Genomic DNA, 14,453 nt, shown 5'->3' with positions numbered 1-14,453 from the left:
TTTGCTGCAGGAGGGACTGGTGCACTTCACAAAATAGATGGCATCATGAGGAAGGAAAATTATGTGGATATATTGAAGCAACATCTCAAGACATCAGTCAGGAAGTTAAAGCTTGGTCGCAAATGGACAATGACCCCAAGCATATTTTCAAAGTTGTGGCAAAATGGCTTAAGGACAACAAAGTCAAGGAATTGGAGTGGCCATCACAAAGCCCTGACCTCAATCCTATAGAACATTTGTGGGCAGAACTGAAAAAGCATGTGCGAGCAAGGAGGCCTACAAACCTGACTCAGTTACACCAGCTCTGTCAGGAGGAATGGGCCAAAATTCACCCAACTTATTGTGGGAAGCTTGTGGAAGGCTACCCGAAACATTTGACCCAAGTTAAACAATTTAAAGGCAATGCTACCAAATACTAATTGAGTGTATGTAAACTTCTGACCCACTGGGAATGTGATGAACGAAATAAAAGCTGAAATAAATCATTCTCTCTACTATTATTCTGACATTTCACATTCTTAAAATAAAGTGGTTATCCTAACTGACCTAAAACAGGGCATTTTTTATAGGATTACATGTCAGGAATTGTGAAAAACTGAGTTTAAATGTATTTGGCTATGGTGTATGTAAACTTCCGACTTCAATTGTACCTCTATCATAGGGTTTAAAAACTAACGTAACAACATTAACCATCCTAAATTGTTGTAGTAACGTCATGTTTGGTTCAGTTTATCACCAATCCTCCATTATTAGAATACATCAGATCTAGGTAAATATCCTTTCTAAGTAGGCTAGAAGTAACACCAAACACTTGCTGTATTTTACCATCATATATTGAATTAATATCCATATTCAATTCGATAGTCCACATTACAACTCTTTTCTCAGTCGTTTTTAAACTATCAACTCATTTAGCAACACAAAAATAATTATTTTACTCCCCCCCTATTCTTGTTGAATAAGTGAGTCGTTACTAGAATTCCCTTACTATATTACCTCTGCTCCGAAATGAACTATGTACGGTCTCGAAGGACCAATTGTCACGAGAATTTCTATCTCTAATGCTCAAACTTTGAATAATCCCCAGAGGGTGTAAGACTAGTTAATAATGAATTAAACAATTCTCCAGTCTGCAAGGGATCAGCATTTTTATTCATGAGAGCTCTGGTGCTCAAAACACACAGGCTTTTTATATGCCTTCACACAAAGGAACTTTGCTCCGCCCACCTTTAGGCAGCCTGTGACTTTCCACAGTATAGCTTTCAGCAGTTTCTAAGTCCCCTCTTACTATGGTATGTTGGCCTCCAACAGTTTCTACCCATATTCCCTGTTAGTGGTTTTATTTTCTTATGATTCTAATACAGTTTACACATTTATACCATATTTGGGGTGAAATCCTTTAGTCATTACGTTAAAAATACAAATTAATCTATCACTTCCTCTCCAGATGAGGACGTCCCTGCAGATATGGTTGCAGAAGAATCCGGTCCAGGAGCTCAGAATAGTCCGTACCAACTTAGAAGAAAGTCTCTATTACCCAAGAGAACAGCAGCTTGTCCAGCAAAGACTAACATGGAGGTGAGTCATTAGAATGGGATGCATCCCAAGTGGCTCCCTATATAGTGCACTACATCCTGGTCAATAGTAGTGCACCATATTGGGAATAGGGTGCCCTTTGGGGCACAGCCTATGTGTGATGTATGTGGGAAGACTGCATATATTATTTAACAATGGCTACATGCCTGAGTCACGGGAGGTTGTGGGTCAGTTCTGAGTCCACAGCAGGGTACTGGGTAAAATGGGTATGATAGGCTTCTGAGGCACGTTCTACAAGACATAGCGTTGTGGAATGTTCAGATAGACATATGTTATGTAGAACAAACGTGATGCCTCTAACATGTAGAATAATGCTCTACTCATGACATTTTAATCTGTTTGCTTGCAGAAGATGGATCAGCCATAATGAATCAGCTCGCTTAACTCAGGCTGTTGAGTGCCACTGGTTATAAAGAACAATTGCACACAGCTATATTATGACCTAGACTAGTGAGCAATATCAGTGGGAAATGCATTCCACCCACAATGGTGTCTTCTTTAGAATGTGGCGCCCTTTCACCCACGGGATACATTTGATAATTACTCTTTCCTCTTTGCATAATTGATTAGTATTTCACTAGCAGTGGTGATTTATTTGAATTTGATTGATTAAATACAATGCTGAAATATTGATACGGTCGTTTTAAGCAGATGACCACTGTCTGTTCTATCAAAACGTGTCAAAACTATCAAGGCTTATAACAATCTTTATTTATTTTTATCCGCAGGGTGCTTCCACTTCAGCCACAGAAGACTTTGGCCATCGGGCAAAACGTGCCAGAGTGTCAGGAAAGTCTCAAGATTTACCAGGTAAAATAATACTTTCATCTTAGTCTATTTCTGTTGAATTTAGATGTATTAGAATCACTGTCCTGTCACTTCTCACCTTTGGCTAATCTTCCAAAAATGTTTAAAAGAGAACAATGACATACACAGTACAATAAAACCAACAACAAAGGTTTTGGAGAGTTGTTGAAGTTGTTGGTTAACATGTTATGACAATTGGAGGTTAGAAATGGCCCTTTCTCTGTTGGACCTTGTTTCTGTCCAGCTCGTTATTATTTTGGATGTGTGTGAACCTCCTCCATGAATAAAGTGTCCATCTCATTGTTCACCACTAGCAGCGCCGGCGGAGCACTACCTCCAGGAGAAGCTGCCAGACGAGGTGGTTCTGAAGATCTTCTCCTACCTTTTGGAGCAGGACCTGTGTCGCGCAGCATGTGTCTGCAAACGCTTCAGCGAACTGGCCAATGATCCCATCCTCTGGTGAGTGGCTGTTTGGCTGTCCCTGTGTCTCTGTCTGTTTGTGTCTGGATGGTGAGACATTGTCTGTCGTTCCGTCTCTGTTGTTCCGTCAGTCTGGATGGACATCCCCATTCAAGTCCCTCCCGCATCCCTTTCCCTCCCGCACCACTCAGCTAATCAGCAGTTTGAGCAAGCCGATGCACAGAATCTAATCTTGATTGGACGAATTAGGTAGAACGGATTTAAGTTTCCCGGACTATTTGCACTGCCCCCCCACCCCATACTTTTTACGCTGCTGCTACTCTGTTAAGTATTTATGCATAGTCACTTTAACTCTACCCACATGTACATATTACCTCAACTACCTCAACTAGCCGGTGCCCCCGCACATTGACTATGCAACGGTACCCCCCTGTATATATAGCCTCCCTACTGTCACTTTATTCTATTGTATATATAGCCTCCCTACTGTCACTTTATTTTTACTTCTGCTCTTTTTTTCTCAACACTTTTTTGTTGTTGTTTTATTCTTACTTTTTTGTTTAAAATAAATGCACTGTTGGTTAAGGGCTGTAAGTAAGCATTTCACTGTAATGTCTGCACCTGTTGTATTCGGCGCATGTGACCAATAAAATTTGATTTGATTTGATTTGATCACATAGTGAGTTGTCAATTTGGGATGCAAGGTGATTCGTAGATCAGTGATTCTGCACAGTCTGGAACACGCACCATGTCTTTCCCTCCTGCCCCCCCCACCGAGTGTTATCGCGTAAAGTAACCCGGTCTGATGGTGTCTGTGTGCCTTGCTTTGCTTCACAGGAAGAGGCTGTACATGGAGGTGTTTGAGTACACACGTCCCATGATGCACCCTGAGGCGGGGAAGTTCTTCCAGATTAACCCAGAGGAGTACGAGCAGCCCAACCCGTGGAAAGAGAGCTTTCAGCAGCTGGTAGGACTATGACCAATGACCTCTATACCCTCTACTGTCGTCACTGTTACCTCTCACCTCTGATCTCAGGAGAGTGATGGTTTACAAACTGTTACCTCTGACCTCTACCCTCACTGTCGTCACTATTACCTCTCACCTCAGACCTCTGTAAACCCCCACTATCCTCTTAGCTGTTACTCTCAGACCTCTGTAAACCCTCACTATCCTCTTAGCTGTTACTCTCTGACCTCTGTAAACCTACACTGTCCTCTTAGCTGTTACTCTTTGACCTCTGTAAACCCACACTGTCCTCTTAGCTGTTACTCTCTGACCTCTGTAAACCCACACTGTCCTCTTAGCTGTTACTCTCTGACCTCTGTAAACCCACACTGTCCTCTTAGCTGTTACTCTCTGACCTCTGTAAACCCTCACTATCCTCTTAGCTGTTACTCTCTGACCTCTGTAAACCCTCACTATCCTCTTAGCTGTTACTCTCTGACCTCTGTAAACCCTCACTATCCTCTTAGCTGTTACTCTCTGACCTCTGTAAACCCTCACTATCCTCTTAGCTGTTACTCTCTGACCTCTGTAAACCCTCACTATCCTCTTAGCTGTTACTCTCTGACCTCTGTAAACCCACACTATCCTCTTAGCTGTTACTCTCTGACCTCTGTAAACCCACACTGTCCTCTTAGCTGTTACTCTCTGACCTCTGTAAACCCTCACTATCCTCTTAGCTGTTACTCTCTGACCTCTGTAAACCCACACTGTCCTCTTAGCTGTTACTCTCTGACCTCTGTAAACCCACACTGTCCTCTTAGCTGTTACTCTCTGACCTCTGTAAACCCACACTGTCCTCTTAGCTGTTACTCTCTGACCTCTGTAAACCCACACTGTCCTCTTAGCTGTTACTCTCTGACCTCTGTAAACCCTCACTATCCTCTTAGCTGTTACTCTCTGACCTCTGTAAACCCTCACTATCCTCTTAGCTGTTACTCTCTGACCTCTGTAAACCCTCACTATCCCCTTAGCTGTTACTCTCTGACCTCTGTAAACCCTCACTATCCTCTTAGCTGTTACTCTCTGACCTCTGTAAACCCTCACTATCCTCTTAGCTGTTACTCTCTGACCTCTGTAAACCCACACTATCCTCTTAGCTGTTACTCTCTGACCTCTGTAAACCCACACTGTCCTCTTAGCTGTTACTCTCTGACCTCTGTAAACCCACACTGTCCTCTTAGCTGTTACTCTCTGACCTCTGTAAACCCACACTATCCTCTTAGCTGTTACTCTCTGACCTCTGTAAACCCACACTATCCTCTTAGCTGTTACTCTCTGACCTCTGTAAACCCTCACTATCCTCTTAGCTGTTACTCTCTGACCTCTGTAAACCCTCACTATCCTCTTAGCTGTTACTCTCTGACCTCTGTAAACCCACACTATCCTCTTAGCTGTTACTCTCTGACCTCTGTAAACCCACACTATCCTCTTAGCTGTTACTCTCTGACCTCTGTAAACCCACACTGTCCTCTTAGCTGTTACTCTCTGACCTCTGTAAACCCACACTATCCTCTTAGCTGTTACTCTCTGACCTCTGTAAACCCTCACTATCCTCTTAGCTGTTACTCTCTGACCTCTGTAAACCCACACTGTCCTCTTAGCTGTTACTCTCTGACCTCTGTAAACCCACACTATCCTCTTAGCTGTTACTCTCTGACCTCTGTAAACCCACACTATCCTCTTAGCTGTTACTCTCTGACCTCTGTAAACCCTCACTATCCTCTTAGCTGTTACTCTCTGACCTCTGTAAACCCTCACTATCCTCTTAGCTGTTACTCTCTGACCTCTGTAAACCCTCACTATCCTCTTAGCTGTTACTCTCTGACCTCTGTAAACCCTCACTATCCTCTTAGCTGTTACTCTCTGACCTCTGTAAACCCTCACTATCCTAACTGTTACTGTTACTCAACCATAAACAGTGCATTCAGAAAGTATTCAGACCCCTTGACTTTTTCCACATTTTGTTACAGCCTTATTCTAAAATGGATGAAATTGCTTTTTTCCCTCATCAATCTACACACAATACCCCATAATGACAAAGTGAAAACAGGTTTTTAGATAAATAAATAAAAAGTACTCCAATCAAGTTGTAGAAACATCTCAAGGATGATCAATGGAAACAGGATGCACCTGAGCTCAATTTAGAGTCTCATAGCAAAGGGTCTGAATACTTATGTAAACCTGTTTTTGCTTTGTCATTATGGGGTATTGTGTGTAGATTGATGAGGACAAAAAAACAATTTCATCAATTTTAGAATAATGCTATAACAAAACGTGGAAAAAGTCAAGGGATCTGAATACTTTCTGAATGCACTGTAGATACTACCTCTGCTGCTAAAACAAACTGTCAATAGCTTGTTCAGACGTATGCATGTTAGAACAGAGTCCCAGTCATTCTAATTCTATGGCGCAGGTAGTCCCAGTGGAGTCTAATATCACTTGAGATTGCTGTGATTCTAGAAGGAATCCCACCATAAGTGTTACTGTGCTATAATAACAATGGCTAGATTCGTTATCTTTTTTTGTTTTCAGTATAAAGGAGCACACGTGAAGACGGGCTTCGCGGAACACTTCTACAGTAATCCTGCCAGATACAAAGGAAGAGAGAACATGCTTGTAAGAGTTTTTGGTTGTTTCAGAGAGTTTAAGGGCCAGTTTCCTTGACACAGATTGAGCCTGGACCTGGACTAAAATGCACACCGAATGAATAATCTCAATTGATATAGGCCTAGCGTTTTAGTTTAGGACTAGGCTTCTTAATCTGGGAAACTGGCCCAGAGTTCTGTTTGTTTTAAGGTTGTTATCGAGTGATTGGTCATCATGACTTGGCTCTAACACACTTCTCTGTGCTGCCTCTTCCTCAGTACTATGACACCATAGAAGATGCCCTGGGGGGTGTACAGGAGGCCCACTTTGACGGCCTCATATTCGTCCACTCTGGGGTCTACACTGACGAGTGGATCTACATAGAGTCACCCATCACAATGATCGGAGCTGGTACGTATTCATTATTGAGTTGACTTACTGTCTGTTTGTTGTCTATCTGTACCATACTGTCTGTTTGTTGTCTATCTGTACCAGTGGTTCCCAACCTTTTTTGGTACCACCAAATTAATTTTGCTCTGCCTGTAGGCCTATGGTCTCATGAGTCTCCTCAAGTACCCCCTGTGGATAGGCCAAGTACCCACTCTGAGTTATACCACTTGACCTATTAACTAGGTTAATTGATTGTCATTGCTGGACACTTTTAGCCCGATATCTTTTTAACCTTGCCCTTTTAACCCTAACGACGTTCATTTTTCAACAGCACCTGGTAAAGTAGCAGACAAAGTGATCATTGAGAACACCAGAGACTCCACGTTTGTCTTCATGGAGGGCTCGGAGGACGCATACGTTGGCTACATGACCATCAAGGTCAGATATTATCCATTACTTATGTAATATGACTCTAGCCTAGCTGACTGTTTGTGTATGCCTGAACTCTGTACATTAGTGGTCCACATCTCATTGTAAATACAGCTGGTCTAAAACAAAGGGAAGTCTTGACATTATATCAGTTGTGGTTGTTAGTCATATGTTATGAATATGACTCATATCTTAGTAATATAATATATGCCATTTAGCAGAAGCTTTTATCCACTTTTAGCCTGACGTTAGTCATATCTTAGTAATATCTTAGTCATGTAATAAACTTGTCTAACTCCCTTATGTTTGTCGTCCTTTAGTTTAATCCTGATGATAAGTCTGCCCAGCACCACAACGCCCACCACTGCCTGGAGATTACAGTCAACTGCAGCCCCATCATTGACCACTGCATCATACGCAGCACTTGCACAGGTACCTTACAACACAATGTCTCCATCTCTCCACAGACCTACATGCCATTCATTAAGCATAGTCTTAGCAACTCAGACCCACCTAGTGCAGTCTAATTATTGGGAATTAATTGATTTTGTTATTATAGGGCCTTTTCATTTTGGATCGCATTTTGACTCCCAAATGCATAATAATTATCATAGCTCATAGGGTTCTACTCTTCAAAATAATTCTGGAGCTATGCTAGCTATTTTGACACAGTGTCTTCAACATATTCAATTGAGACATTGGGTGGGTATCTGTCTGAGAAGTCTAACGTAGTTGATACACCGGGCTCTAGCATGTTCACCTGGCTGGCTCTACTCCTGTTTGTTTCAGTGGGCTCAGCGGTCTGTGTGAGTGGCCAGGGAGCTTGTCCCAGTATCAGACACTGCAACATCAGCGACTGTGAGAACGTGGGGCTTTACATCACCGACCATGCACAGGTAGGTAACGAACACACACGCACTGCTCTTTCCTTATGGCACTTGATTACTCAAATCATCCCAGTTCCAAGATTCTGCTGTGAAACTGACACTCTCTGTGTTTCCAGGGAATCTACGAGGACAACGAGATCTCCAACAACGCACTGGCTGGAATCTGGGTGAAAAACCACGGCAACCCCATCATCAGACGGAACCACATCCACCACGGCAGAGATGTGGGCGTCTTCACTTTCGACCACGGCATGGTGAGATTATATTTGTCTGGTCTCCATTGGTCTGGTCTGGCTACCACTGAGGTGACACTCCATATTGGTCTGGTCTGGCTACCACCGAGGTGACACTCCATATTGGTCTGGTCTGGCTACCACCGAGATGACACTCCATATTGGTCTGGTCTCTGGTCTGGCTACCACTGAGGCCAGCTCAGTGTCTACAGTAGTGACTTAAGGCACTATCTCAATTCATCTCTTGCATCGTCTCACCTCCTTCTCAACAGTATTGCAGGAGAAAGTCCAAGGTCTCTCCCCTCTGACCTTCTTCTCCAATGTGTTTTGAGAAGGAGCGGATGCTAGGTAACAAGGAAAGAATAATTGAGGAAGAACCTTAGTCTCTACTGTAGACACTCAGCTGACTTATCAAACTCAGTCTGCAGCCGTTTCTTGTTCTTAAAGAGAAGTGTTGGCTTGCAGTTTAATCCATGTGTAGGTTTTAGAGACCCACCACTGATTTTAGTTACATAAGCCTTAATCCACAGCTTTTCCCTTTTAAAAACATGTAAATGTATTCCTACTCACACTGTAGCTTGGTTACATAAGGATTGAGGCAATTTTCTCAAGAGGAAAGAACAGTTTAACACCTTGCTCTTCTGAAACGTATTAGAGAAGGTCCAAGGTTCCTCCCGTCTCACCTTCTCCAATACTTTTGGGAAAGGAGGCGAGGAGAGAGGATGCGACGAATCGAGAAAAGATTAATTGAGAAAGAGCCTTGGCATTCTGATTATTTTGACTGACTGTGACTGTCACCCCCTGCAGGGCTACTTTGAGAGCTGCAACATCCACAGGAACCGCATAGCTGGCTTCGAGGTGAAGGCGTACGCCAACCCCACGGTAGTGCGCTGTGAGATCCACCATGGGCAGACGGGAGGGATCTACGTGCACGAGAAGGGCCGAGGACAGTTCATCGAGAACAAGATCTATGCAAACAACTTTGCTGGAGTGTGGATTACCTCCAATAGTGATCCTACAATAAGGTCAGTGGGGTTTTACAGTCAAACACTTTCTCTCTTTCTCCTCTCTCTCTCCTCTCTTTCTCCCCCCTCTCTTTCCCTTTTCCTACTTCGCTCACTCTCTTTTTGTCTGTTATATAACCCATATTAAGTTGAATTGATTCTGATGTGTAAATGGATACTCAATTGTGAAATTTTTCCACGTTGGGTCAATCACAGGGGCAATGCCATCTTCAACGGTAACCAAGGCGGAGTTTACATATTCGGTGATGGGCGAGGCCTCATCGAGGGGAACGATATCTACGGTAACGCCTTGGCAGGGATCCAGATCAGGACAAACAGCTGCCCCATCGTACGACACAACAAGATCCACGACGGACAGCACGGGGGCATCTATGTGGTAAGTAGGGCTTTTTAGAACCTATTTTAAATGTGTATTTTAAAAATAACATGTAGTCAAATGTGTAGCAAATACTTATGAGACTTATACAGTGAGGGAAAAAAGTATTTGATCCCCTGCTGATTTTGTACGTTTGCCCACTGACAAAGAAATGATCAGTCTATAATTTTAATGGTAGGTTTATTTGAACAGTGAGAGACAGAATAACAACAAAAAATCCTGAAAAACGCATGTCAAAAATGTTATGAATTGATTTGCATTTTAATGAGGGAAATAAGTAGTTGACCCCCTCTCAATCAGAAAGATTTCTGGCTCCCAGGTGTCTTTTATACAGGTAACGAGCTGAGCTGAGACACCTGTCCACAGAAGCAATCAATCAATCAGATTCCAAACTCTCCACAATGGCCAAGACCATTGGGCTCTCCAAGGATGTCAGGGACAAGATTGTAGACCTACACAAGGCTGGAATGGGCTACAAGACCATCGCCAAGCAGCTTGGTGAGAAGGTGACAACAGTTGGTGCGATTATTCGCAAATGGAAGAAACACAAAAGAACTGTCAATCTCCCTCGGCCTGGGGCTCCATGCAAGATCTCACCTTGTGGAGTTGCAATGATCATGAGAACGGTGAGGAATCAGCCCATAATTACACAGGATGATCTTGTCAATGATCTCAAGGCAGCTGGGACCATAGTCACCAAGAAAAACAATTGGTAACACACTACGCCGCGAAGGACTGAAATCCTGCAGCGCCCGCAAGGTCCCCCTGTTCAAGAAAGCACATATACAGGCCCGTCTGAAGTTTGCCAATGAACAGATGAATGATTCAGAGGAGAACTGGGTGAAAGTGTTGTGGTCAGATGAGACCAAAATCGAGCTCTTTGGCATCAACTCAACTCGCCGTGTTTGGAGGAGGAGGAATGTTGCCTATGACCCCAATAACACCATCCCCACCGTCAAACATGGAGATGGAAACATTATGCTTTGGGGGTGTTTTTCTGCTAAGGGGACAGGACAACTTCACCGCATCAAAGGGACGATGGACGGCGCCATGTACCGTCAAATCTTGGGTGAGAACCTCGTTCCCTCAGCCAGGGCATTGAAAATGGGTCGTGGATGGGTATTCCAGCATGACAATGACCCAAAACACACAGCCAAGGCAACAAAGGAGTGGCTCAATAAGCACATTAAGGTCCTGGAGTGGCCTAGCCAGTCTCCAGACCTTAATCCCATAGAAAATCTGTGGAGGGAGCTGAAGGAGTTGCCAAACGTCAGCCTCGAAACCTTAATGACTTGGAGAAGATCTGCAAAGAGGAGTGGGACAAAATCCCTCCTGAGATGTGTGCAAACCTTGTGGCCAACTACAAGAAACGTCTGACCTCTGTGATTGCCAACAAGGGTTTTGCCACCAAGTACTAAGTCATGTTTTGCAGAGGGGTGAAATACTTATTTCCCTCATTATAATGCAAATCAATTTATAACATTTTTGACATGCGTTTTTCTGGATTTTTATTGTTGTTATTCTGTCTCTCACTGTTCAAATAAACCTACCATTAAAATGATAGACTGATCATGTATTTGTCAGTGGGCAAACGTACAAAATCAGCAGGGGATCAAATACTTTTTTCCCTCACTGTAGCTGTGGTTTATTTGCAAACCTTTAGCATCTTTAACTACTATGAGCCCACCACATTAGTGTCTGAAAATAAAATGCTCTTAACCGCTAGGCAGGTAGCCAAGCGGTTAAGAGCGATGGGTCAGTAACCGAAAGGTCGCTAGTTCGAATCCCCAAGCTGACTAGGTGAAAAATCTGCCGATGTGCCCTTGAGCAAGGTACTTGACCCTAATTGCTCCTGTAAGTTGCTCTGGAAAAGAGACTGCTAAATGACTAAAATGTAAATTGATACAGAGCCATCTTGTAGTCAGTGGACTCTGAAAGACGGGACAGTTCTCTTTGGATAAGGTTATTAGTAATGTAATTAATCTGTGTGTCTCTCCCCTGTAGCATGAAAAGGGACAGGGGGTGATCGAGGAGAATGAGGTGTACAGCAACACGCTGGCAGGAGTGTGGGTGACCACAGGAAGCACACCTGTCCTCAGGAGGAACAGGATACACAGTGGGAAACAGGTACGGAGATGGAGAGACCAGTCTGTCTATTCAGATGGCTCTATGGGTCACTCATCTCTCACATATGAATTTAATGAAATTTGACAATAACCTGCAAACTAAACACTTCCCTTGTCATACAGGTTGGCGTCTACTTCTACGACAACGGCCATGGAGTGTTGGAGGACAATGATATCTACAACCACATGTACTCCGGAGTTCAAATCAGGTCAGTGAGAGAGCTGGAACTCAAAATGAATGGCCAACCATACAATGGGATCTAATGGCAACCTGTGTAGATCATGTAGTGCATGTTGTAATATATCACAGTGCTATGCTTTCTTGTTATAGCACTATTGATTTTTTAAATATTCTTTATTATATGCATTGATTGATTGCTGGTTAATGTTTCCCACTGTAACAGAACTGGCAGCAATCCCAAAATCAGACGGAACAAGATCTGGGGAGGTCAAAATGGAGGCATTCTGGTTTACAACTCAGGTGAGAAACCATCATCTATAATTCTTTCTTTATCCATCCATTCTCCTCTCGCACAGCTTGATCTTGTGTACCTTTCTACATTTTAAATTCATGTGCGGAACAGTGAAGACACCCTGGACTCACAGGTTCTGAGTGAAGTGGACCCATCAAATTCCAGTGTCACTCAAATGCTCCCTCATGAACCCTCTAACCATGATAAATGAAAGGGAGACCTCTTGGCTGATATCTTGACTCTGTTTCAGGTTTGGGCTTCATCGAGGACAATGAGATCTTTGACAACGCTATGGCAGGGGTGTGGATAAAGACTGACAGCAACCCCACCCTCCGAAGGAATAAGATCCACGACGGGAGAGACGGAGGGATCTGTATATTCAACGGAGGACGAGGTTTACTGGAGGAGAACGATATCTTCAGGAACGCCCAGGCAGGAGTCCTCATCAGCACCAACAGCCATCCCATCCTGAGGAAGAACAGGATATTTGACGGCTTTGCTGCAGGTGGGCAACGCTATGCTAGAAAGCAGGGTTCAATCCAGGTCGTGTTCATTAGGCACCATATGGTGGAAAGCAGAATGAAACGAGAGGGAGGGACTACCTGGATTTGTCCAATAAGAAATTCAAATTTTCTGTTGCAAAAAAAGTTTCCCCATTGTGTGCCCTAATGAACACGACCGAGCAGTATTTTGCTTTGAGTCCTTTTGATTAATAGTAGACAGTCATTTGTAAATGTTAATTGTAGACAGAGTGAGGCCCAATCCAAAATGGAGCCCTATGCGCTTGTGGAGATCAAAGATAATTTGACCAGTGTAAGCAATATGGGAATAGCTCCACCTTGCTAGGCTATGTGGAAGTTTCACCATGTTGCTTATACCAATCAAATCCTCTTAGATCTCCAAAAGTGCATAGGGCTTCGGGTCCATTTGGGAATGGGCCTGAATCACCACACTGATCCTGACCCGTCTCTGTCCACTAGGTATTGAGATCACGAATCATGCCACGGCAACCCTGGAAGGCAATCAGATCTTCAATAACCGCTTTGGAGGATTGTTTCTCGCATCTGGTGTCAACGTTACAATGAAAGGTAAAGTGAAGGACAATGTGTCACCATGATGTGATTTGTGGATGTTTTATTCCAGGAATCTAGCATTGTAGGATCAACTTACATCAGTTATTCTATTTTTCAAAATGGAATTATCTTAAATTGCCTCTTCATGACTTTTTCTTATCTGTACCTGGTCTGATCCAACCACACCTGTCCTCCTGTCTCCCCCAGATAACAAAATAATGAACAATCAAGATGCCATTGAAAAAGCTGTGAGCAGAGGTCAGTGCCTGTACAAGATTTCAAGTTACACCAGCTATCCAATGCACGATTTTTACAGGTAATAATTTCTTACCATATATATCTAACTTAAACCAGTGGGGTTTTCCAGAAAGCAGGATTATTAAGTTAGCCATTTCAACTTTGATAAACAGCCACATATAACTCTTGACTTTCTGGTTGAATTGAGAATGCTATGTTCTATATTTCTCAAAGAAAACGTTATTTCAAGCAATGTTGGACAGTTAGCTGGCTAACTCATTGATCCAGCTTTCTGCAACAGGCCCCACCTGTCCACTTTAATCGATGTAACCTCCAACTCTTTCGGCTCATCACCTGTTTCTTTGTTCTGTCCCTCCGTCTGGTCAGGTGTCACACCTGTAACACAACAGACCGCAACGCCATCTGTGTGAACTGCATCAAGAAGTGCCACCAGGGGCACGACGTCGAGTTCATTAGGCATGATAGGTATGTTACTATTCTCTTGTTAATGAGACCCATACACACACGCACTGTATATTACAGCAATACTTCATGCTAAATGACTTTCCAGGTATTCAAATGATATCTGGTTTTATGTTGCAGAACCTCTTCCTCCTGTGCCAAATGAAATGTTGCATTCAAATCTGTTAGTATATCGTCAGTAATTGACTTTAAGATAATTATGCTGGAAATGACATGACGTGAAAGACGAAACTATCAGCTGATCAAGTAGCAACTGAAATACTAGCAGATATCCAGTTGGATCTGTAGATAACAAAAATAATTGAT

The 14,453-nt window shown here is 43.1% G+C and overlaps 1 protein-coding gene across 3 annotated transcripts in view; it reads left to right on the top strand.

The window, feature by feature from the left end:
• The window catches only part of LOC121547676 (F-box only protein 11), a 40,672-nt gene that overhangs the window by 25,123 nt on the left and 1,096 nt on the right, over positions 1-14,453 (top strand). The window contains exons 2-20 of one of the 3 annotated variants that reach the window (XR_005996539.2): positions 1,448-1,578; positions 2,325-2,406; positions 2,718-2,862; positions 3,661-3,790; positions 6,362-6,445; positions 6,694-6,826; positions 7,137-7,243; positions 7,555-7,666; positions 8,024-8,130; positions 8,238-8,375; positions 9,162-9,379; positions 9,575-9,755; positions 11,760-11,882; positions 12,005-12,090; positions 12,286-12,362; positions 12,605-12,859; positions 13,335-13,442; positions 13,635-13,685; positions 14,052-14,150. Coding sequence is in view for 2 of the 3 variants with exons in the window: in XM_041859056.2 (XP_041714990.1) it covers positions 1,448-1,578; positions 2,325-2,406; positions 2,718-2,862; positions 3,661-3,790; positions 6,362-6,445; positions 6,694-6,826; positions 7,137-7,243; positions 7,555-7,666; positions 8,024-8,130; positions 8,238-8,375; positions 9,162-9,379; positions 9,575-9,755; positions 11,760-11,882; positions 12,005-12,090; positions 12,286-12,362; positions 12,605-12,859; positions 13,335-13,442; positions 13,635-13,743; positions 14,052-14,150 (2,425 nt within the window). In the remaining variant the exon portion in view is untranslated. Of the gene's footprint in view, positions 1-1,447; positions 1,579-2,324; positions 2,407-2,717; positions 2,863-3,660; positions 3,791-6,361; positions 6,446-6,693; positions 6,827-7,136; positions 7,244-7,554; positions 7,667-8,023; positions 8,131-8,237; positions 8,376-9,161; positions 9,380-9,574; positions 9,756-11,759; positions 11,883-12,004; positions 12,091-12,285; positions 12,363-12,604; positions 12,860-13,334; positions 13,443-13,634; positions 13,744-14,051; positions 14,151-14,453 lie in introns of all 3 variants that reach the window. The other 2 variants (XM_041859057.2, XM_041859056.2) reach the window with 2 other exon arrangements.

Source organism: Coregonus clupeaformis, chromosome 31 (assembly GCF_020615455.1).
Source record: "Coregonus clupeaformis isolate EN_2021a chromosome 31, ASM2061545v1, whole genome shotgun sequence".
NCBI lineage: Eukaryota > Metazoa > Chordata > Actinopteri > Salmoniformes > Salmonidae > Coregonus > Coregonus clupeaformis.
The sequence above is the reverse complement of the archived record's forward strand: the minus strand, read 5'-3'. Positions and strand labels throughout refer to the sequence as shown.